A 25,661-nucleotide genomic window follows, 5' to 3' on the forward strand; every position below is an offset into this window, starting at 1 on the left:
AACACATGAAATCAATGAGGGAAGTTACCAGATTAAAAAGAATATCAATTTCAGCCAGGCATAATCCTAGCAGCGGTGGGTGGATCCCTGTGAGTTCAAGTCCAATGTGGTCTATATAGTGAGGTTCAGGGTAGCCAGAGCTTCATAGTGAGACCCTGTCTTGAAAAAAACAGAAAATAACAAAAAAGATTATCAGCCGGGTGGTGGTGGTGCACACCTTTAATCCCAACACTCAGGAGGCAGAGGCAGGCGGAGTTCGAGGCCAGCCTGGTCTATAGAGCGAGATCCAGGTAAGGTGCAAAGCTACACAGAGAAACCCTGTCTTGGGGTGGGGCGGATTATTAGTCTTATTGGTCTCAAAATGAAAATTCCAAAAATGCTTTTGGAGCATGCTAGTCTTTGTGTTTTATGCCTTTAATACTAGCACTCAGGAGACATAGGCAGGTGAATGGATCTCTGAGAGCTAGGCTAGCTAGGGATACATAGATATACCCCATCTAAACAATAAAACAAAAGTAAAAAAAATAAGTAATAAAACCAGATTTTGGAGTACATGTGACAAATGGGAGATTTTTTTTCTATTTTCCTTCATTATTCCATTATTATTTTGATACCAGTTTTCCAGGACTCTAATGTCATGTGGCAAAGAACCATGGGGGAAAAGCTAAACATGATTTTGACTTCAGAATGAGGAAAATATTAACACATGACATTAGGGGGATTTCCAGTGAGTGTATTCCGGGATCATAATTGACACGGGGTTTATGAATTTAACTGTTATTAAGACAACAGGAGAAAAGAATAATCTCAGTAGATAGTAAAATGACATCTGATGAAATTCAATAAATGTCCCTCATAAGAGGAGTCTTATGGCTAGAAGTATTTTTTGGGGAAAAATTATGAGATTGATTCTTAAAATTTCTTTCCTTGATTCATTTTCTAGCATTGCTATTGGAAATACTTAATAGTAGATGAAGGACACAGGATTAAGAATATGAAGTGCCGGCTAATCAGGGAGTTAAAACGGTTCAATGCTGATAACAAACTTCTTTTGACTGGTACTCCCTTGCAAAACAATTTATCAGAACTTTGGTCATTGCTAAACTTTTTGTTGCCAGATGTATTTGATGACTTGAAAAGGTAGGTAAGGCAGCTACTTGTTTTCTTTTTTTTTAAACCTCAAAAACCTGTGTTCTTAGCTGAAATTCATTCCTTTTTTTTGGTAGCTGAATTGAAATATTTTAGCCAATTCTTTGTGCTCTGTATTATGTTTTCTACTTTTGATGGAATATATATGAGAGAAGATAAGAGTTTAAAACATTTAGATTGCTTAAAGGAAAACAAAAATAATCCCTTAAGGGACTGGGAAGAAGGCTCAGCAAGTGAAGGCCACCAAATCTGAAGGTCTGAATTCAATCTTGAAAGCCCACACCAGTGAAAGGAAGCAATGGCTTCTGCAGTTTGCTTTTCTATTTCCCTTCCTGTTTTATGGCACATGTGTACACCTATTCCACAAATAAGTAATTTTACATTTACAAAAAACAATACCTTAAAATATTTTTCCTAAAGAAAAGTAGTGAAACATGAACTTTTAAATACTCATGAGAGTATAAGACTTTATCTTAGCTTTCTAAAATACTTTCATGTGTGTAATTCCATTTACAGAATAGCTCAGTCAGTTGAAGAGGTTGTTTGTTGTTTATTTCACGTAAGGAAACCTGGATAGAAGTTGTTAAATATGACTAGTTAGCACCAGAGAAAACTTGAAAATTCCCAACTTCAACCTAATACTGTTATTATTTATATATTTGAATTTCAAATTATATTTTCAAAAAGCTTTCAGAGACTAATTCTTCAGAATTGAAAAGTATTACGTTAGTACAAAAATTAATATGAATTGAAGCAAAAGATTCAGGACAAATTACATTTATGTTGGCATTAGTGAGGGAAGATGGCTAATTGAATATGGGAAACTTGGTATTTTATTTTGAAAATGTATTCTAAGTTTGATTGTTAAACTCTGGCATTAGGCCAAGTTCTTACTGTGACTATGCATACTTATTAAAGGATAAACTTATGAAGATCTACAAATAAGAGTTTCAAGGTGCCAGTTGAAAATCTTAATTTTAAAACCATACATCAAGTGGTCTATATTTGAGGAAATGTGGTCTACTCTATGAATATCTGCATTCTTATACCATTCCCCCTTTTCAACATAGGAAAGAACTAAGATATATAGTTTATCCCTTTTCCCGCTTAAACGTTATAGTTATATTGAACTTAAAAACATTGGACTGTGTGTGTGGTAGTGCATGCCTGTTATCCTTGTGTGGTGGAAGGAGGATCAAGAGTTCAAAGCCAGCCTAAGTTATATAGCCAGATACTGTCACCAAAACCAAGAGCTTAGGATATAAGTTGTTGTTATGGAAGGTCCTGTGTTCCAGGCTTAGCATCACATCTACTCATGCAGGTACATGTAACAACCATTTGTTAGATTTATACCTGTAGAGAAATACCATTTAGCCTCGGTTTTCAAAAAGAGCATTGTCACTTCTGTAACTATCCATGAATGTTTCATAAAATGTGTGCTGTAGATATAGCTCAGTGAACAAGTTCGGCTTAGCATACTTGAAGCCCTGGTTTCTATTGTTAGCAGCACAAGACCAACTGAGGAAAAACAAAACAAAACAATAACAACAACAAGACCCAAAAAATTCCATAATCTGTATTTGACTTGTATAGGATTATGTCTTTTTTTTTTTTTTTTTAAGGGAAAAAATGTCCCCTTTCAGATTTCAAATAATTATTTTCTCTTCATTGGCTGCAGACTTTAATTGAATTTAAAAAATTGCCTCTTGAATACTTGTTGGAACAATGTTTTCTTCATAATGCACAAGCTAATATGAAATTGATTCTGTGTAGTGGCACATGCCTGTAATATCAGCAGGGCAGTTTAGGAAGACCAGGAGTTCATGGTCGTGCTTGGCTATATAGTGAATTTGAATTCAGCCTGGGATAAATGAGACCCTATCTCAAAAATCTAAAGAAAATATGAAATTGTGAACATGTATCGTGTTGTGTAATTAGTGTAAATTGTATTCATGTAGTAGGTTAACTTGTAATCATTTTTCTTTTCCAGCTTTGAGTCTTGGTTTGACATCACTAGTCTTTCTGAAACTGCTGAAGATATTATAGCTAAAGAGAGAGAACAGAATGTTTTACATATGCTTCACCAGGTGCCGAACCTCTTTATTCTGCTCACTTTATACTTATAAAATAAATAAGGAATTCTAGAATTCTTTGTAGTAGAGACTTGTGAGTCACCCTAAATTTAATTGCCTTTTCCCTACTTTGGCTTGTCACATGGATTTATGGCAGAAACTCAAATACCTAGATTTTGCCTTTAAAATATATATACATACACATCTTCATTTACCTTTATTGGTTTATCATTTTATTTTGTTTATCAGCTAGACAGTAAAATATGTAGGTTCATGCAATATTTGCCAATAATTGTGTGGTTTACTTCCTTACATGGCTAGTGTCTAATCCATTTGTGCTTCATGCTTCCTTCAATTCCTGTTCTGTCCATCTGCAATCTACCTATCCATCCTATCTGTGTTTGCTTTAGACAAACAAGCTTTCAAAGCTCTCATCTTCCAATCTTGGAAACATTTTGAATGTTCTCTGAAAAATTTATTCAGTTTTTTAAAATCATTTTTCTTTTAAAGATATGTGCTCATTAAAAAAAGTGAAACCGTAGAAAATAAAAATAATCCTTTGTCCAGTCATCCTCTTTACCAGTTATGCTTGGGTTTTATGTCCTTGTATTCACCTGTCACAGTGTAAGTCTTTATCTGTATTTTGTGAATTAAACAGTTTTTCATTACACAAGTTTCTTTTATTATGCTTTAAAAGAGATTAAAGTTTTTCCTGTGTGAATATTTAGCACCTTATATTTTATTTTATTTATTTTTTAAAGACAGGCTAGCCTGGCTATATAGAAGGATGGCCTTTGATTTGATAATTGATTTGCCTGTCTGTCTGGAGTGCTGGGAATAGTGCTGAGCAGGTGCATTGAATTTTAACTATACTTTATATCCTGTTGTCCTGCCCCTCTAATTAATTATATATACTTTTTATATCATTTTTTCCTGCATTGTAAATAAGTTTAAAATATCTGTACTTAAATCTGTTCCCATTTTCTATTTTCTAAGAAGAGATTTCTGGGTTAAAGGGCTTGAAAAGTTTTCATTGATTCTTTCATGTAAATTTAGACCATCCGTCGTCACCTTTACTTTGGTAGTGTGATCCAGACAAGCACTGTCATTGAGCCATTTCCCCAATGTATTACATAAGGCTTTGCAAAAGCAGACAATTGTTGTCCAGAAAGAATTTTTATATCTAAAAATTACACAGAAAAAAAAAATGTTTTAAGGGAACGAGTTGACTCTGTATACACAACAATTTTCAAGGATTAGAATTCTATTAAAATAGAGTTAAATCATTTATATAAACCTGGGCTTAATCTCATTACCACACCAAAGAATTGAGATACTCAAATGTCTGTGGATCTTGTGAATTTTGTGAATTATATGTGTTAGTATCTATTTCTCAATGGTTCCTCACGTGTGCTACAAGTAACGTACTGACCTATATGTTGCAAATATTTTCTTTTTCAACATATACTTATGTAAACTTTTTCCCCTCCCCAAGACATGGTTTCTCTGTAGATCAGGTTGACCTATGACTCAGATTTACCTGCTTTTGCCACTGGAGTGTCAGATTTAAGGGATGTGCATCCACATCCAACTATTAGTGTAAACTTGTAATGATGTCTGTGGGTGTATATGTGTTTATAAGTTATCAAGTGCTGGTCTGGTATGTGGAAATCTCAAGGAGATACTTTAGGAAGAGGAATTATTCTCAAGATAGTTAAGAAGATTTATTTGTTCATGTCTAAATTTTAGATTTTAACTCCTTTTCTACTGAGAAGACTGAAATCTGATGTTGCTCTTGAAGTTCCTCCTAAGCGAGAAGTAGTTGTTTATGCACCACTTTCCAACAAACAAGAGATCTTCTATACAGCTATTGTGAACCGCACAATTGCGAACATGTTTGGCTCTTGTGAGGTAATTGTGGGTTTGAAATAACTGTAGATGAGATGACTTAAAATTTCATGACTGATTTTAGTCTTTTGTCTCTTCACCTATTTTCAGGACTTTGTGGGTAAATAAGGCCCAAAGCAGAAGGTACTTTCTGTTACCTACAGTCCTCCTAAACTTTAAGTGATTATCTGTGTATTATTTGTTTTGTGGTCATTGGAAGTACTTGTTTAAAACTTACATATCTAGGTGCTGGAGAGATGGCTCAGCTCTTAACCAAGAGCAATGGCTGCTCTTTTATAGGACCCAGGTTCAATTCCTAGTACCCACATGACAGCTCACAACTGTCTGTAACTCCATTTCCAGGGGCTCTGATGCCAGTGCACATAAAATAAAGTTAATAAATAATACACTATTTTAAACATATGGGTAGCAGCCTGGGTTTGATGATCCTTTGTACTATAAAACAAAAAGGATTAATCATCATCTAGAGAATGGACTTGGAGAAGCATATATTCATCATATGTGGTAATGAGTTCCAAAAAGACATTTTCTTTCAAGTGTATCATGTATTTTGACCAGATTTGCCCTCCTATATCCCACGAACTCCCACCATCCTTACAAGTCCATTTTTACAACTGCAAAATCTTTGAGAGTCACTTTTCTAAAGGCTTATCAACCAGACCAACTCCCTTCAACTATGTGCTTCCTTTCTACGGAGGTATCAGTAACTGAGAGTATTTGAGAGTATTTGAAATTTTTATACATCTACCATATTAAAGGAGTTGGAATGGTATGCATGATTATCCGGTGTACATAAAAGTATACTTTATTCATCTTTAGGACTTCAACAGAGTTTTAAAACAGGTGGCTTTTTATGTATTCTCTTTAGAAGGAAACAGTTGAGCTAAGTCCTACTGGAAGACCGAAACGGCGAAGTAGGAAATCAATAAATTACAAGGAACAAGATGTATTCCCTAATGAATTAGAAAGACTAATAAGTCAAATACAGCCAGATATAAATAGAGAAAGGTAAGAGTTTAATGGTAACTTTAGGTATTTAAATTGTATTTTTACATTTGTCATACTTCACATGCTATGTTTTTGGTAGGACTATTGTGGATGTTAATATCCCTAAAGAATCTGAAGTTAATTTGAAACTACAGAACATAATGATGCTACTTCGTAAATGCTGCAATCATCCATATCTGATTGAATACCCTATTGACCCTGTTACACAAGAGTTTAAGGTAAATATCATTTAATAATTTAGTGGGTTTTTTTTTTTTTAATATTGAGGCAAACATTTTATTTGGTAGATTAAATACTATGCTATTTCATTTCATTTACTTATTTTTTTTCTTTCTTTCTTGAGATAGGGTCTTAACTATGTAGCCTGGAACCCAACTCTGTACACCAGGCTAGCTTAAAATTCACAAGATATTTATGTTGCCTGTCTTTGCCTAACTCATTCTGTATACCAGGCTAGCCTAAAATTCACAAGATATTTATGTTACCTGTCTTTGCCTATCCATGCTGGGATTCAAGTTATGTGCCACCTCACCTGGGCATGATTACTTTTTAGTTATATGTATATGCCTGGGTGTCTGGGTGGGTTTGTACACATGTGCCTGAGGATACCAAAAGAGACCAGAACCTCTGGAACTGTAATGTCTGACATGTACTGAGAATTGAACTCTAGCCCTCAGTAAAAGAGTAGCAGATATTCTTTAAACTACTAAGCTATCTCTCTAGCTCCAAAATATTTCCTTTAAAAATTATTTGTTAACCATTAGTGTGTGCATGTGTATGTGTGTTGTGCATATGCCACAGCATGCCTGTGGAAAGTCAAGACAGTTGTGGGGTTAATTTTCTTCTACCTTTATGTGGATTTCAGTGATCAAACAGCAGACCATCAAGTTAATGCTAAAAATGCTTTTACTTGCTGGTCCTTAGTGAAATGTTTCTTTTCCTCTTTAAGGGAATTTTTTATTTCTTCTTTAAGGGCCTCTATCATCTTCTTAAAGTCATTTTTAGGATTGATTTCTTCTGCCTTGGTATGTTCAGGTCTTGCAGGTGTAGAATCACTAGGTTCTGATGTTGTCATATAGGTCTTTATGTTGTTGACTGTATTTTTGCACTGCCGTCTACTCATCTCTTCCTCTACTTGGTGCAGGCAGTGTCTATGTCTGAAGGTGCCTCTCTTATTCTAATTGTTAGTCTTGGTTTAGTAGGAGTTCTTGGTTAAATTGGTGTTGTTGGGCTCTTATTTCTTCGGGAGCAGCTTAGTCAAATCAGTGTTAGTGGGTTCTGTCTCTGGGATCAGTTGTTTTCAGTTGGTGTAGGGTGTGCTTATGGTTTCAGTGGTTGTTAGGTTCGTAGGGGTTAGATTTTTTGTTTTGGGTGTTTTTGTGTTTGTTTGTTTTGTTTTGTTTTTTGGTGGGGGAGCAGGGAAAGGTAGCTGTCTGGTCGCTGGGACTTTGATGGGTAGGGCCTAGGGGCTAGAGACTGATCTGCTCATCTGGAGATGGGAGCTTACCTGTTCTCAGTCGGTGAGGTGTATACTTACAGTTCTGGTGATCTGGTTTGGTGGCTGGGCGGCGCCTTCTTTTGTGTTCTCGGGTCACGTTTTGCTCATTCGTCAGCTCCTCAGCTGATCTTGTTTCCTCAGGCTGCAAACTGTAGGTTTCTGAATCCCCTCCCGGATGGATTTCAGCTGAGCAGGGTAGTCTCACCAACACCTCTGAGTTGTTGGGTTTTGCAGGATCAGCAGCTGGGCCCTGAGTTGGCCTCAGACAGAGTATTCAGATCGTTCTGGTCTCATCCCACACTCCTTCCCCGGGTGCTGGGATTAAAGGTGTCCCTGTTCCAAGCTCTTGATTAAGAGCTTGTTTTCACTAACTTCTCAGTCGCCATGAAGATGAGTGGATAGAGTTTCAATAAAACCCAGTGTTGAGTCGCCTTCACTGCCGCTGCTGTCCTTCCACTCAGCCATGAAATGGTTTTTTAGCCTTAATCATTAGATTGTTACAACTCCTGTGTTTTCTTTAATTTCTACTAAGTTCTGACCCAATTTTTATACACATTTTACTGAGTTGTGCAGAACAAATCTCAACCATACGTACATGTATGAACTACTGTTTTGTTATGTAATGCTTTTCTAATTTTGTTTGGGATTTTAATTTTTATCTTATGTGTATGAATGTATGTGTATGCCTCGTGTATTCCTCATGCCTGTTTAGGTCAAAAGAAGGGACCTGGAACTGGAATTAGGGTTTATGGATTTTGGCCATGTGGGTGCTGGGAACTGAACCTTGGTCCTCTGCAATAGCAGCAAACCTTTTCAACCACTGAGCTATTATTTCAGCCTCCAATTTTTATTTTTTAACCAAGGCTGGCCCCAAGGCTTTTATATAACTGAGGCTAACCTCTGACTTTGATCCTCCTACCTCTGCCTCCAAAGTGCTTGGATTACACACATGTGCCACATCACCTGGCTATACAAAGCTTTACAGAGAGTAATAGGAAATGTAGATCATGTTTCATGGATAAGTTCATAATTCTACTTTAATTTTTTAGTGTCAGTTACTGTTTTTTTCCCCTTTAGAGTGTTTTTTTTTTTTCTTGAAAACTAACTTTCAATTTTAAAAGATTGAATAGTAACTTGTCATTAAAAATTGAACTGTTAAGTCTGGATATGGTAGCACAAGCCTTTAATCCCAGCACTCGTACCACTCTAGATAGAGGCTAGCCAAGGCTACACAGGGAGGCTCTGTATCAAGAACCAAAAAAAGTGAACTGTTAAAATGTAAATGATTGGTGACTATAGTAACAGTTTTCTTCCTTTTTCTTTCTACTTTTAAGATTGATGAAGAATTGGTAACAAATTCTGGGAAGTTCTTAGTTTTGGATCGAATGCTGCCAGAACTGAAAAAAAGGGGTCACAAGGTTAGGTATTTCTGATTAGAATTTTAACCATTTAGTTTTTCGTGAGTTAGTATAGATATTAAGATGTATTTAAATTTCAGGTGCTGGTTTTTTCACAAATGACAAGCATGTTGGACATCTTGATGGATTATTGTCATCTTAGAAACTTCACATTTAGCAGACTTGATGGGTCCATGTCTTACTCAGGAAGAGAAAAAAATGTAAGACCATACATATGAATTTCTTTTTTGTAATTTCTATTTTCATTTTTGAAATAATATGACCAAAAATCTTGTGGTAGAATAAAGGACAAGCATTTTTATTTAGTACTAACACTTAGTTTTTGAGTCTCATACTTATATACATGTAATTTTCTGGCACAGTCTTAGATATAATAATATCCTACTTACTTAATTACTACTGTAATAACTTCGGGATAATAAGGCATTGTTTTCTGATTTTTATCCCAGTTTTCAACTTTTAGCATGAAAATTAAGTATGTGTCAGAAGAATTTCCTAGTTGGCTACTATTAATTCTACCCAGAACCTGCTGTTAACATTCCATTGTCCTTTTCATCACACCTGAGATACAACAGTCCATTGCATCTACTCAACACTCCTTCATTTTATTTTTGTTGTTTGTTTATTTGTTGTTCAAGATAGGGTTTCTCTGTGTAACCCTGGCTGTCCTGGAACTCACTCTGTAGACCATACTGGCCTCGAACTCAGAGCCACCTGCATCTGCCTCCCAAGTGCTGGGATTAAAGGTATGAGCCACCAACCACTGCCTGGCTTTTTTTTTTTTTTTTTTTTTTTTTTAAGATTTATGTTTATTTTGTATGTTTGAGTGTTTTGCCTGTATGTATTGTGCAGCACATGAATACCTGGTTCCTGTGAAGCCTAGCAGTGGGTATACAATCTGTGGGAGCTAAATCCCAGCCACTGGGAGAGCAATAAACGCTCTTACACACTATACTATCTCCAGCCTCTATTTTTAAAGCATTTCCTTATTTATGTTTTCCATCATGTGAGTTACAGGGAATGAACTCAGGTTGTCGAGCTTGGAGATAAGAGCCATTACCCGCTGATCTATTTTGCTGGGAAGTGTTGGTTTTCTGAGACACATTGGACTATATGGTCCTGGCCAGCTTTGAACCAGAGTGTGGCTCAGACTTAGAGCACTCCTCCGCCTCAGTCTCTACAGTGCTGTGATTATAAGTGTGAAGCATTACACATGACTGTCTGTTCTCTTGAAGCATTTAAATTGTGTATTTTTCATTGACTTTTATAATATGTTTTAAGATAAGAGTTACTTATGAAGCAAATAAAATATGTGTTGTTGTTTTTGACAGACATGAGCAAAATTTTTTTCCATACCACTAATGAGATCGAAATTATCATAAGCCCAGAAAGTGTGTGCTGCTTCTTCCTAGTGAGGCAACCTTTTCTATCCATCTCGTTTCTTATACTGTTTCCATTATGTGTATGTATGTGTGTTGTTTTATATATATGTTGGTTGTGTAGGTGTGCACATGTGCATGCACTGAGGTAAGGAAGACATTAAATGTCTTATTCCATTAAAGGTAAAACTCCTTAATTAGCTAAGCTTGTGGGCTAGAAAGCTCCAGGGATCAGCCTGTCTCTGCCATTTCAGTTTCTCCCACCAACTCTGTCATTAGTGACCATGGCTGCCACTTGGTGTTTTCATAGATGCCAGGGGTCTGTGTAGTTAGAGGATCTGTCTGCCCGGCACTGAGGTCCCACAGCTGCTTATAAAATAATCACTCAGAAGCTTATATTAATTATAACTGCTTGGCCATTAGCTCAGGCTTTTTACTGACTTGCTCTTATGCTTAAATTAACTCTTAGTTCTTATCTGTTTAGCCTCGTGGCTTGGTACTTTTTTTCAGTTCTGCCTTGTCATCTTGCTTCTTTTGTGTCTGGCTGGCGACTCCTGGCTCTGCCTTTTTCTTCCCAATATTCCTTTAGTCTGCTCATCCCACCTATACTTCCTGCCTTGCTACTGTCCAATCAGTTTTTATTAAACCAGTGTACAAAAAAAAAGCATTATCCCACAGCAGATCTGAACTCAGGTCGTCTTGCAGATACTTTACTGACTGAGCCATCTTTTAACCACTTTTTTGCTGTTTTTTTGTTTTTTTGTTTATACTGGGTATGATATATAGCTTTAACAAAATAAAAATATCCTGCAGAATGTAAATGCTTGAAAGGCAAAGTTTATAGAAGCAGAGGTTTTATTAGTGAAAAGAATTGTTTCCTAGCTTTAACAGTAGTATTTAAAATAAATGTCTTGTACCTCGGTCATTTTTAGTTAGTTTCTTTTTAAATTTTTTGTTTATGTTCCTTTTGCTTTAGATATACAGTTTCAACACGGATCCAGATGTTTTTCTTTTCTTAGTGAGTACACGAGCTGGTGGCTTAGGCATTAATTTGACTGCAGCAGATACAGTTATCATTTATGACAGTGATTGGGTAAGAAGTACAGCAATATGCTGACTATATTTCTATTCTGAAATTTTTATCCTTTATCACATATATTGCAGTTTCATTTATCTATTTTGAAAAGTGCCTATTTGCATATAGGGATTATTCACAAGTTTTCTGCCTATAAAAACTATTTTCAGAGTATTTAAATCATTTTAATTCACATTTATTTAGTGTGTGTGTGTTGTGTGAGTGAGTGAGAGAGAGAGGGAGAGCGAGAGAAGGACAACATATAAAAGTAGTTCTCTCCACCATGTGAATCCTGGGGATTAAACAGGTGGTCAGGCTTTACCCATGGAGCCATCTCACTGGCACCTGTGGGAGTATTAATGTAGAATTTTTTACAACTGTCCTGTGTGAGTGACAATTCATGCAGCCATTCTGGAAGTTAAAGTGCATCTAAGAACCATCAGAAAGTTTCTCGTCAGATAATGTGCATTACTATTGTTTTATGAGGTTTTTTTAAGTTTAAAGTTTTTGTTTTTTGTTTTGTTTTGGAGACGGGGTTTCTCTGTATATCTCTGGCTGTCCTGGAACTCTGCTCTATAAACAGGCTAGCCTTGAACTCAGGGATCCACCTGCCTCTGCCTCCCTTAGTGCTGGGATTAAAGGTGTGTGCCCTGAAAGCTTAAGTTAATTTTAACATAATTCTGCTAACTGTACCTTTCTTTTCAACTTTAAGAATCCCCAGTCTGATCTCCAGGCCCAAGATAGATGTCATAGAATTGGTCAGACAAAGCCAGTTGTTGTATATCGCCTTGTAACAGCTAATACTATTGATCAGAAAATTGTGGAAAGAGCAGCTGCTAAAAGAAAACTGGAGAAGCTTATCATCCATAAAAGTAAATGATTTTTAACTTGTTTAGAGTATTTTTATTTTATTATTTTTGTGTATGAGTGTATTGATGTCTGTCCCCCCATGTGCAAGCCTAGTGCTTAGGGAGACCAGACGAGGGTGTTGGCTCACTTGAACCTGAAGTTACAGATGGTTGTGAGCCTCCATGTGGGTGCAGGGAATTCAACCTAGGTCCCCTGTAAAAGCAGCCAGTGCTCTAAACCTGAGCCATCTCTACAGCCCTGTAAATGATTGTTACATGGTAAAATTTGTGCTTTGGTTGGCCATTTTGTGTGTTGAGAGTTACCATTTTTGTTACTTTCTAAAGAAAATTAATACAGTTTCATGTCAGGATTTAAAAGTGTAATAGGATTTAGAGTTACTAACAGTACATTGAGTTGTTGTCCATTGGCAGAAAGAACTCCAGTGATTAGGTAACTGCTGAGGGAAAGGATCAAGGATAATGACCCTTTGGGGTATAATGTACCCAAATCTGTTGTATAAAATTTAACATGATGCTAATGTATATTTCTGGTAAGATATTTGTTTACCAAAAGCTTTAAAACTTAAGAGCATTCAGTGTACTAAATACTAAATGCTAATGGTATATCATAGTAGTATTACCAAATTCTGTTTAATGTAGAATAGATTTTTTTTTTTAAGAAGAAAATGACTTGAGTGAGAAGCTTCCCAAGATTTCTTGGGATGGTTCTTTTTAATTGTTTCAAGACAGGGTTTCTCTGCGTATCCCTGGCTGTCCTGGAACTCATTCTGTAGATCAGGCTTGAACTCAGAGATCACCTGCCTCTGCCTCCCAAGTGCATGCACCATCCCATCACTGCCCAGTGAAGGATAGTTCTGTTTTTACTCATTTAACATAAATTTTTATTTTATTAAGTAGTACAGTGGCTACCTGAAGAAAAGTTGAAATTGTTTCTCTTAAGTCTAGAGAAATGAGAGGACCTTGATCTTAAAAGTAATGTTTAAAGTCACTTCTTACTGATTTTATAATACTCATCTGCTGCACATACATTATGTTGTCTGGTGTATTTTATTTTTTAATTTCATGTTCTCTATTATTTTGTGTTTATGCATGGTTGTGTGTCTATGGGTGTATGTGCCCACTGGTGTAGTGGTCAGAGGATAATTTTAGAATTGGTTTTGTCCTCCTACCTTTCCATGGGTTCCAGGCATTGAATCCGATCATCAGACTCTTGTTGGCCCTCGTACCTGGTTTTGATGGAAAAGCAGATTAGATTTGAGAGAGAATTAATTTGACTTGGTAGAAAATGTAGATTGTGGTTAAAAATTTCAGAGTGAGTAAAATGAGCCTTATCTTTCAGAACTTTTTAACCTGTGCTACTTAAGAAAATTCATAAAAAATTATTTCTTTAAATGTTGAACCTAGTTTTAGTTTATGAAGATTTTATCCATGATTATGTATTCTCAAGTCTGTTTTCAGTATTCGAAGATACTAATTTCATAAAATATTAAGGAATATAAAAATACAAACTTACTGAAATACAGTAAATACATAGAATAAAATAAATGTTAAGTATAAAACTTAATGACGGCTCCAGAAAGTTTCCTTGTACCCTTTCCAGTCATTCCCTGTGCTTCTCTGACACATGCTGTTTTGGATTTTGTCAGTGTGACAGAATAAATGGTTTTCTTTAAGTAACAGTTCAGCTTTTTTTTTTTTCCTATTTACTTTTGTTTAACATATTTTGAGATTCATCTATATGCTATATATTAGAGGGATTTTGTCTTACTCAGTAGTTCATTTACCTTTCTGTTGATGGATGTTTGAAATGTTCCCCAATTGTGTTTATTATGAATAAGCTAATTGTTTGAGTCATTGTTTATATGTTGCCTTTATTTGTTCTTAAAAGGGCTGTATGTTTTTCTGTAAGAATCAAACTTTTCCTAAATTTACAAAAAAAAAATTATACTTCAGCAAGATCCAAGAGTTTTCATTTCTTCCATTTTGACAATCAAAAATAAAAAAATCTTTTGAAACTTATCAGCCAGTGAAATAGCACAATGGATCCCTATACACAAAATAAATCAGTAAATGTTAAATTTTCTTTCAAATTATAAGCCTTGTTCCTGGTTTGTAATAGATTATGGTTTTCAAAGAACTTTATAGTATGGATTTGTTGATTTGTTTGTTTTCTTTTTCTTTACCTCTTCAGATCATTTCAAAGGTGGTCAGTCTGGATTAAGTCAATCTAAGAATTTCTTAGATCCTAAGGAATTAATGGAGTTACTAAAATCTAGAGATTATGAAAGGTAAAATTTCTTTAAATTTTATCATAATATATATAGGTAGGTAGATAGAGTGTGCTTGTGCCTGTGTGGAGGTCAAAGGACAACTTGGAAGGGTTGGTTTTCTCCTTTCACCATGTGGGTCCTGGGGATAGAGCTCAAGTTGTCAGGCTTGGTGGCAAACACCTTTACCCACTGAAGCATTTTGTTGGCTCAAATTTTTATTTTTTAATGCTTTACCTATATGGATGTTTCTCCTGCATGTATATCTACACAATGTGCATGTCTGATGTTTACAGAAATCTGAGGAGGGTATTGGATCCCCTAGAACTAGAGTTCAATATTGACAGTTAGGAGCTGCATGGTGGGTGTGGAGAGATGGAACTCAGGTTCCCCTGGAAGACCAATTAGGGCTTTTAAATTCTGAACTCTCTCCAGTCTGTAACATTTCATTTTTTCTCTTTCTTCCTTTCTTTCTTCCTTTCTTTCTTAAGATTTATTTATTTTGTATAGTGTTCTGCCTGCATGTATGCCTGTACGCCAGAAGATTGCACCAGATCTCATTATATGTGGTGGTTAGTTAGCCACCATGTGGCTGCTGGGAACAGAACTCAGGACCTATAGAAGAGCAACCAGAATTCTTAAATTAACTTCTGAGCCTTCTCTCCAGCCCCTGCAACGTTTCTTAATTTAGAAAAATGTAATGCATAGTTCTGGGTATAGTCTGATAATACTTGGATGTTGTTTTTATAGGGAAGTAAAAGGATCAAGAGAGAAGGTCATTAGTGATGAAGACCTAGAGTTGTTATTAGATCGAAGTGATCTCATTGGTGAGTATTTGCCTTTTTTGAATGAAAACTTTGAAACATGCAGAAAGTAGTGTTGTAATGAAGCCTTGTGTAGTATATTCAGCCATAATTGTTCACAATATTTAGTAAGACCTGTTCCTTGCTGTTTCTTTTTGTTAGAGACTTAAAATCAAACATCTGTCATGCCATTAATAACCATGAGTACATCTACATGTTCTTAAACTGATCTGCTTAGATCAGTATTGCACTTTAGAATTTTGGCACTAATTAATTTCATCTATTTCTAGTTTATTCAGGTTTTCCCAGTTGTCTCACTTTTATTGGCGGTTTTAAAACAGTATCCAAATTGTGTTCATTATTTATCTTCTAATATTGCTGTTCATCTTTTACTTTTCTATGTTATTGGTTTCTGGGAGGACCTCAGTTGTTTGCCCTGTAAAATGGCTTGTACTCTGAAATTGCCCAGTGTTTTAAAGTTCCATATCTGAGCCATTGACAGTGTTTTATTGTCATATTAGAGAGCATATTGTGTCTGGGTTTTTATTTTTGGTGAGATAAGATTAATCACATTCAGGCATTTTATTTCCCCTATTGACTTCTACTAGTTCTTTGCGATTTTGTATAGCCTGTTTTGATTACTTAAGCCCCCTCTCCCAACTCTTCCCAGATCAACCTCTTGTTCTCTATCTACTTTACTGTGTTCTTTTGTTTTTATTTTTAAATCCTTCAAGACCAGTTTATGTTGCCCAAATAATCTTGAATGCATAATTTTACATTGGAGCGTGATAAACTTAATGAGGAGCTGTACTCTCTAGAAAATTGTCCCTCTCTTAGCAACAGACAGTTGCTGTGCTCCATGGGTAGGTGTGGGATTGTGTTTCCTGCTCCTCATCTCTGTGCTGGGATTTTATTTGGTTTCAGCTTGTACATGTATGTGTATGCTGTTGAAACCAGTATGAGTTCATATATGCAATTGCCCTGCTGTGTCTAAGATGTTTTCTTGTAGTCAACCACCATCTCTAGTTCTTACATTCTTCTGTGTCCCCTTTTACAATACAGATTTTTATAAATATTTATTTTATTTTACTTGTAGGGATGTTTTCCCTACATACATATCTGTGCACCATTTGTGTGCCTGGTACACACAAAGGGCAGAAAAGGATCTTGGATTCACTGGACCTGGATTTACAGGCATGTTGTGAGCCACCGTGTGGGTGTTGGGAGTTGAGCCAGGGTCCTGAAAGAACAGACAGTGCTCTTAACCACTGAGCCATGTCTCCAGGCTGGAAGTTCCTTCCTTCCTTCCTTCCGTCCTTCCTTCCTTCCTTCATTCCTTCATTCCTTCATTCCTTTTTTTAAATAATTCTTGTGAATGTGTATGTTTGTAGATAATGTGTTGTCTGCCATGGCACCTAGTTTGAGGTCAGAAGACAACTTTGGGTGTTAATCCTCACCTACTTTATTTATGCCAAGCTGGCTGGCTCATGAGCCTCATATGATTCTCCTGTCTCTTGCTTCCTGTCTCTCTGGGAGTACTGATATTGCACATGGATGCTGTTGCTTCCATGTCTGGCTTTAAGTGGGTTCTGGGATCTAAACTCAGGTTTTCACATTTGAGTAACAAGCACTTTACTACTGAACTGTCTCCTCAAATTGTCCCTCCAGCTCCCCCGTTTTTGAGACAGGCTCTGGATGTATAGACTAAATTGCTCTTGAACTTCCTGTGGTCCTTCTGTCTCTGCCTCTGCCTAAATGCTGGGATTACAAGTCTTTGGCCATCATGCCCAGTTTTAAACTGGAATGAAGTCCAGCTTTACAAAATCTGTGTGTCACAAGTTTGGAGCTGTGTCTAAGTAATCTTTGTGAAAGATTGAAGTTTTCTTTAAGAGTATTATCAAGTTTCAGATTTTTTATTTTAGGTTTGTTACCTAGTTTGAGGTTGGTGGTTCAGTTTTTGTTGTTGTTTTTTAAGAAAATGTGAGGAGTTTGATTGAAGGCTTTACTGAACTCCCCAACCCCACTGCCCCACTCCAAAAGAAATTCTTAAAACACTTATCTTGGAAGTTACTACTGAACTCAGTATTAACCAAGGATAATAGCTGTCACTTTAACACTGTAGAAGGAAGTTCTAAATACTATAAGATAATAGACAAGAGGAGTAAGAAGTAAGAATTGAAATTGCTCTCAAAGGATGGGAGTACAGGTGAATGCCACCGTGCCCAACAGGAAAAGAATTCTGAAATAAAATACAGAGCTCATAAGGCTGGGCAGGGGTTTAGCAGAGAGTACTTGCTGGTATGGAATGGGGATTTGAGTTCAAATACCCAGAGCCTATGGGCCTGTGGGCATGATTACACATGTGTCTATAACTTTCATTATGAGAGGTAGAGGGAAGGGTAGAGAAAGGAGAATTGTTGAGGTTTGGTGAACTCCCACTAGTTCCAGGTTTAGTAATAGACCCTGTCTCAGGGGAATAAAGGGAAGAGTGATAGAGAGGACACCTGACATCCTCCTGACCTTATTCTCAGGTTTGTACACAGACTGTGTGTGTGTGTGTGTGTAGCTCATACATATAAAGTATGGAGCTCACTGAGAAACAATTTTGTTCAATTTATGCTGAGACAATTCTGTGAGACAAATGGTACATAAACAAAAATTTGTACTTGTTCTAAGCTGAAAGTTTAGTTTTTTCATGGTATCTTCCTTCTCTGCTTTAAAAGTTTTTTGTTTTTTTGTTTTTGTTTTTTTTAATTTTATGTGAATAAGTGTTTTGCTTGCTTGTATGTCTGTAGCAGGTGCGTGGCTGGTTCATACAGAGGTCAGAAAGGGGTGTCATATCCTGGTATTGGAGTTATGGATAATTGTGAAATGCCATGTATGTGTTAAAACTCTGCAAGAGCAACAAGCTTTTAATTGCTAAGCATCTCTCCAACCCAATTTTTCAGCTTTCAAACTAAGCATAATTGCTTTTTTAAAACCATCCCTGATGGGGCTGAAGAGATGGCTCAGTATTTAAGAGCACTGACTGCTCTTCCAGCACCTACATGGCAGCTAACAACTATCTGTAACTCCAAGATCTGACACTCTCACACAGATACACATGTAGGTAGAACACCAATGAAAGTAAAATAAAAATAAAATTAAAAAATCACTGAGAAAACAATCAGATTAGTGTTTTGTTTAGAGCTTTGTATATGTAGGATTTGTACCAGCAAAAAGAGGCTTCATATTGTTTCCTCTGTGCTGATTGGAGCTGTAATAGACTGTTATATTTTGGAGAGAGGAGTTCTGTTTCAACATATTTGATATTTCTTACGGTTTTTTAAGATTTTCTTATGCCTTTAAAAATGTGTGTGTCCTAATATTTCTCTCTTAGATCAAATGAAGGCCTCAAGACCAATTAAAGAGAAAACAGGGATATTCAAGATACTAGAAAATTCTGAAGAGTCCAGTGCTGAATGTTTGTTTTAAAGCAGAGTGAAATGGTTTATAAAAACTTTTGTTTACATCCATTCTGGTAACTTGCCTACTGGCTTTGAAATCTGGATTGTTCACTTTACTTTTTGGACTATATCAGTTTATATAATGTAACTAGTATTGTTATATACTTGGAATGATAATTTTCTGAGATTTATTACATACGAAAAATTCTTATTAAATTTAGTTTCATCAGTTAGCTTTTGGGCATCGGTTGTACTTTTGAGTGTTGTCTTTGAATATGTCTAATATGTACTTAACCATTGGCAAGTTTATACAGTCTTCCTGTGGAAGTTTAGTGTCTCCCCTCAACCCCTTTAGTAATATATATAATTCATGGGATTTGGACTTCAGTTATGGAGCAATGTTTTGATGGGGGAGATTGATTGAAATTGTACTTTTTTTTTTTTTTACTAAATTTTTTTAATTTATTTTATATGCCAACCACAGTTTCCCAGAAATTGTACTTTATGTTGTTGAAGAAAATTGTTTGATTTTTGAGTCAGTAAGATGACTTACCAAATAAATGTTTATTATAATATGATCTCATCACATTATTTTGTCAGGAAATTGGTAATTTAGTTAAAATAATAACAGGGCTTAACTGATACTGGGATTCAACTTGGCTGATCTGGCTTCATTCTTTTGTAAGGCTGTCATATAACGATTTCAGCAGAAAAGCTCAAAGAAATAATAAGATCTTGATAAAAACTCAGATTTTGGGGAAGGATACATTGTGCAAAGCAAGAATAGAAGTTGAATGGGGAAACCAAGAGATTTTATAGAAAGAGGTGAGATACAACCAGAGGGAAGAAAAGACTTCTGTGTATAAGAAACTTAGGAGCCTGAGTAAGGGACCATGGCAGCCGCAAAGGGAACATCCTTACCCTGCATGAAAGGACATAAGACAGTGAAGAAGAAATCCTGGGTAAACCCTACCTAGGAGAGAGGACATGTTGAGTGAGCCACGTATTTATTTACTTGTTTTTTAAAATTTATGCGTGTGTGTGTGTGTGGTTGTTGTTAAATCTTGGAGTTATTGGGGGTTATGAACCTTCTGACATTAGTGCTGAGAAGTAAACACAGGTTTTCTGGAGGATCAATAAGCACTCAACTGGTGAGCTATCTTTCTTGCTAGATCATGTGTTTATTGATTGTCCTATAGAAAATTGTTACATGTATCTATATTCAAATGAAAGGAATTTAGAATAATGGAACTAAAAATTTTTGAGAAAGCATGTAAGAGACCAGTATAGGTATTAAACTTCAGGTGCTCTTTTTTTAATAGTAAAAATGTTCAACTGTCATAAAAGTAGGTAGAGCTGTCATGCTTGGAATTAATCACAACTCAATGAGTTGCCTAAAAGTTGTATAAGCTTTTATAATGTTTCTTTAAAAAATTTTTTTTTAATTCAAAAAAAATTTTATTGTATTTTTAAATTTTTTATAATTTAATTTTACATATCAGCCACGAATTCCCCTGTCCTCCCTCCTCCCGCCCCCCCCCAGCCCATCCCCCATTCCCATCTCCTCCAGGGCAAGGACTCCCCTGGGGATTCAGCTCAACCTGGCAGGTCCAGTCCCCTCCTCCCAGGCTGAGCAAAGTGTCCCTGCATAGACCCAAGGTACCATACAACCAGTTCATGCACTAAGGACACATTCTGGTCCCACTGCCTGGGTGCCTCCCAAACAATTCAAGTTAACCAACTGTCTCACTTATCCAGAGGGCCTGATCCAGTTGGGGGCTCCTCAGTTATTGGTTCATAGTTCATGTGTTTCCACTAGTTTGCCTATTTGTCCCTGTGCTTTTTCCAATCATGGTCTCAACAATTCTCAATCATACAATCCTTTCTCACTGATTGGACTCCTGGAGCTCTACCTGGGGCTTGGCCGTGGATCTCTGCATCTGCTTCCATCAGTCATTGGATGAGAGTTTTAGCACAGTTAGGGTGTTTGACCATCCGATCACCAGAGTAAGTCAGTTCTGGCTTTCTCTCGACCATTGCCAGTAGTCTCTTGTGGAGGTATCTTTGTGGATTTCTGGGGACCTCTCTAGCTAGCACTTTGCTTCTTCCTATTCCCATAGGGACTTCATTTATCGTGGTCTCTTTTTCCTTGTTCTCCCTCTCTGTTCTTGATCCAGTTGGTATCTCCCACTACCCTAAGCTCTCTTTCCCTCAATCCTTGCCCTTCATTACCTCCCCTCATGTCCATTTCTCTGTTCTTAGGGGATCCCTGTGTCTTTCTTAGTGTCCTATTTTCTAGGTAGTCTCCCTGGAGTTGTGAGTAGCAGCCTAGTCATCCTTTGTTTTACATCTAATATTCTCCTATGAGTGAGTACATACCATGTTTGTCTTTTTGAGTCTGGGTTACCTCAGTCAGGATGATTTTTTTCTAGATCCATCCATTTGTCTGCAAACCTTGTGATGTCATTGTTTTTCTCTGCTGAGTAGTACTGCATTGTGTATATATACCACATTTTCTTTATCCATTCTTCAGTTGAAGGGCATCTAGGTTGTTTCCAGGTTCTGGCTATTACAATCAATGCTGATATGAACATAGCTGAACAAATGCCCTTGTGGTATGATTGAGCTGGGTATATGCCCAAGAGTGGTATAGCTGGGTCTTGGGGGAGATGGATTCCCAATTTTCTAAGAGTGCCGTATTGATTTCCAAAGTGGCTGTACAAGCTTACATTCCCACCAACAGTAGAGGAGAACTCCCCTTGTTCCACATTCTCTCTAGCATAAGATCTCTTCAGTGTTTTCGATCTTAGCCATTCTGACAGGTGTAAGGTGGTAGGTATCTCAGAGTCGTTTTGATTTGCATTTCCCTGATGATTAGGGATGTTTAGTAATTCCTTAAATGTCTTTCAGCCATTTGTGCTTCCTCTGTTGAGAATTCTCTGTTTAGTTCTTTAGCCCATTTCTTAATTGGACTGTTGGGCATTTTGATGTCTAATTTCTTGTGTTCTTTATATATTCTGGATATCAGGCCTCTGTCAGATGTGGGGTTGGTGAAAATCTTTTCCCATTCTGTAGGCTGTTGCTTTGTCTTGTTGATCGTTTCCTTTGCTCTACAAAAGCTTCTCAGTTTCAAGAGGTCCCTTTGGTTGATTGTTTCTCTCAGTGTCTGTGCTACTGGTATTATATTTAGGAAGTGATCTCCTATGTCAATGAGTTCAAGACTGCTTCCTGCTTTCTCTTATATCAGATTCCGAGTAACTGGATCAGTAGCCCTCCTATATACAATTGACAAACAGGCTGAGAAGGAAATCAGATATATAACTCTTTACAATAGCCACAAATGTTATAAAATACCTTGTGGTAAAACAAGTGAAGGACCTATATGACAAGAACTTAAGTCCCTGAAAAAAGAAATTGAAGATGTCAGAAAATGGAAAGATCTCCCATGCTTATGGATAGGCAGGATTAACATAGTAAAAATGGGAATATTACCAAAAGCAATCTACAGATTCAATGCAATCCCCATCAAAATCCCAACACAATTCTTCACAGACCTGGAAAGAACAATACTCAACTTCATATGGAAAAACAAAAAACCCAGGATAGCCAAAAGAATCCTGTACAATAAAACAACCTCAGGAGGTATTGCGATCCCTGACCTCAATCTCTACTATAGAGCTACAGTAATAAAAACAGCTTGGTACTGAAAGACCCTGACATTAATCCGCACACCTATGAACATATAATTTTTGACAGAGAAGCCCAAAGTATCTTCAACAAATGGTGCTGGCATAACTGGATGTCAACATGTAGAAGGCTGCAAATAGATCCATATCTGTCGCCGTGCACAAAACTTAAGTCCGAGTGGATCAAAGACCTCAACATAAGTCCATAAATTACTCTGAGCCTGATAGAAGAGAAAGTAGGTAGTCTTGAACACATTGGCATGAGAGGTCACTTTCTAAAACAAAATTTTTTTATTCATTTGTGTGTGTGTGTGTGAGTGCATACATGCTGTGGCATGAGTTCAGAAGTCAAAGGATAACTTCCAGGAGTCAACATTCCACCTTAATGTGGAATCTGGGAATCAAGCTCAGGCACTCAAGGCTTTTTTCCCACTGAGCCACCTTGCCAACCCCTGTAGTATTCTTATAAATATGAATATTTTATAGCTTTATTTCTGTTTTTAACACTTTTAGCACCTCCTCCCTCTTACCTTACTCCCTAATTGCATTGAGCAAATAGAAGCAGGCTGGAGAAGTAGGTGGCTCAGTGGTTAAAGAGAACTTGTTCTTAGAGAAGGCTGAGGTTTGATTCCCAGCACCCACATGCCAGGGGATCTGATGTCCTCTCCTGATCTCTGTGGGCCCCAGGCTTGCATGTAGTGTACAGACATTCATGCAAGTAAAACACTGATATAAATGAAATGAATCTGAAAAAGTAAAATGGAAAGAGGTAGAGGCAGGTAGATCTTTGAGTTTGAGGCTGTTCTTCATTAAGCTTTTGTAGCATAGTAATGTTTTATCTTTTTCTTATTACAAGTATACAGTGTAGTTTTAGAAAGTATACAAATTATACTGTGACTTTATGGCTAGTGGTTCCTGTAGGTAAAGTTTTCAACTCGGACTTTTAAAGTTTTAATTATTGCTCAATCAGTCATAAAAAAATGACTGGGGGTGGGGAGCCGAAGATATGGCTCAGTGATTAAGAGTACTGGCTGCTCTTCCAGAGCACTAGGGTTAGATTTTCAGTGCCCAGTTGGCAGCCCACAACTGTAACGCCAGTTCTAAGGAATCTGATGTCCTCTTGGTTTCTGCAGGCACCTAGCATGCACATCATAGATAGACCTTAACATGTAGGCACAATATCTATACATGTAAAGGACATACATTATCTGGGGCCTTCATTAATTTCTAATATGTGAATAGTTATAAGAGATCAAATATTTGAAAACTGCTGATGTGTAGGGTGTACTACCTCTAATAGCTTGTTTTTCTCACTATTTTATTTTAAAAACTTGTCCATATTATTGTACAACTTCTTTAGTGTGTATCCACATTTTACCTACATGTATACTCATGCCTTATATAACTTTCCTGCCTTGAATTCACAGAGATCTGAATGAATCTCTGGTTCCTGAATGCTAGGATTAAAGGTATGTGCTACCACTGCCTGACCTCTGTGTGGTGGGTATTGTGTTCCCTGAAATATTATGTGTTCCCCGAAATAAACATATCTGGGATCAGAGAATAGACAGCCACTAGAACAGAGCCAGAAATGGTGGCTAGAAAATAGGAAGAGTAAGCCCTAACAGAAGTTGGGCAGTGGTGGTACACACCTTTAATCCCAGCACTTGGGAGGCAGAGCCAGGTGGATCTCTGAGTTCAAGGCCACTTTAGAAGCAGCTAAGCATGGTGATCCACGCCTTTAATCCCAGAAACCCAACCTTTAATCCCAAGGAGTGGGGGCAGAAAGAGAAAAGTATATAAGGCGAGAGGAACAGGAATTAAAGGAGAAAAAAGCATGTAGTTAGTTAAGCATTTGGCTGGTTAAGCGTTCAGGTTTTGGAACCACACAGTTCAGCTGAGATTCATGTAGAGGAGGACTCAGATGCTTCCAGTCTGAGGAAACAGGACCAGCTGAGGAACTGGCAAGGTGAGGAAGCTGTGGCTTGTTCTTCTCTGATCTTCCAGCATTCACCCCAATAACTGGCCTCGGGTTTGGTTTAATTAATAAGTACCTTTAAGATTCCTGCAACACCTCTGTGTTTAATATAGTAGCTGGCTTTTTCCTTTGATCCCCAGGCAAGCTTTATTTGTTAGAACACAAATAAAATATCACCACACAGTACTGTAACTCCAGTTGCACCCTCACACAGAAATAAATTCAGGGAAAAGACCCACTGCACATAAAGTAAAAATAAATAAAACTTCAAAACAAATTTCAAAGTTCTATGTTAAATCAGTTCTCTGTAGAATAAGAGTGCTAGAGAGATGGGTCAGAGGTTAAGAGCACTGGCTGCTCTTTCAGAGGTCCTGAGTTCAAATCAGACCACATAGTAGGGTCTGATGCTCTCTTCTGTCATAAAAAAAATGTATATGCAGATAGAACACTTGTATACATAAAATAAATCAAAAAAAGAAAAAAAGAATTATACTGTTCAGTGCCAGGCGGTGGGGGCGCACACCTTTAATCCCAAGCAGAGGCGGGCTGGTCTGCAGAGCTAGTTCCAGGACAACCAGAGCTATACAGAGTCTTTAAAAAAAAAAAAAAAAAAAAACGCATGGTTAGATGTTCATAGATTCTACTGTTGGTATAATGTATCTACAGGAAAGCTTTTCTTTCGGATATTGTCAGCCATATTGTGCATTAGGTCTGTTTATTATCTTTAAATTTTTATTACATCTGTTTTGTGTATGTGTGCTGTTGTGTTCTGTGGCTGCATGTGGAAATAAGAGGACACTTCCAAGAGTCAGTTCTCTTTCACCATGTGGGTCCTGGGATTAAACCCAAGTCATCAGCCTTCGCAGGAAGCACCTCTTCCCTCTAAACCATCTCTTCAGCCCTCTTTCATGCAATTTATGTGTGTATGGTCTGTCTGGGTTTTTATATTTTACATTTTATTTTATTTAGTTTCTGTATGCTATGTGTGGGCAGATGTGTACTATTATATTGTGTGACAAAAACGGGGATACAAAACACAAATCTACTCATTCCAGATAGGGAGCCTATGACCAAAGTCCAGATACCATCAAAGGCCAGTTTGATG

At 37.0% G+C, this 25,661-nt stretch overlaps 1 protein-coding gene across 1 annotated transcript in view; it reads left to right on the forward strand.

Annotated features, from left to right (window-relative positions):
• Hells (helicase, lymphoid specific) overlaps positions 1 to 19,355 on the forward strand; it is a 40,928-nt gene extending 21,573 nt beyond the window's left edge. Inside the window, exons 11-22 of the mRNA XM_036191665.1 lie at positions 944 to 1,140; positions 3,140 to 3,236; positions 4,971 to 5,132; positions 5,998 to 6,137; positions 6,217 to 6,355; positions 8,970 to 9,053; positions 9,134 to 9,253; positions 11,409 to 11,525; positions 12,220 to 12,379; positions 14,568 to 14,664; positions 15,394 to 15,470; positions 18,826 to 19,355. Of these exons, the coding sequence (XP_036047558.1) occupies positions 944 to 1,140; positions 3,140 to 3,236; positions 4,971 to 5,132; positions 5,998 to 6,137; positions 6,217 to 6,355; positions 8,970 to 9,053; positions 9,134 to 9,253; positions 11,409 to 11,525; positions 12,220 to 12,379; positions 14,568 to 14,664; positions 15,394 to 15,470; positions 18,826 to 18,920 (1,485 nt within the window). The 3' untranslated portion in view covers positions 18,921 to 19,355. The remainder of the gene's footprint in view (positions 1 to 943; positions 1,141 to 3,139; positions 3,237 to 4,970; positions 5,133 to 5,997; positions 6,138 to 6,216; positions 6,356 to 8,969; positions 9,054 to 9,133; positions 9,254 to 11,408; positions 11,526 to 12,219; positions 12,380 to 14,567; positions 14,665 to 15,393; positions 15,471 to 18,825) is intronic.
• The last annotated feature ends 6,306 nt before the right edge of the window (positions 19,356 to 25,661 follow it).

This window comes from Onychomys torridus, chromosome 1 (assembly GCF_903995425.1).
Source record: "Onychomys torridus chromosome 1, mOncTor1.1, whole genome shotgun sequence".
In the NCBI taxonomy this organism is placed as follows: Eukaryota; Metazoa; Chordata; class Mammalia; order Rodentia; family Cricetidae; genus Onychomys; species Onychomys torridus.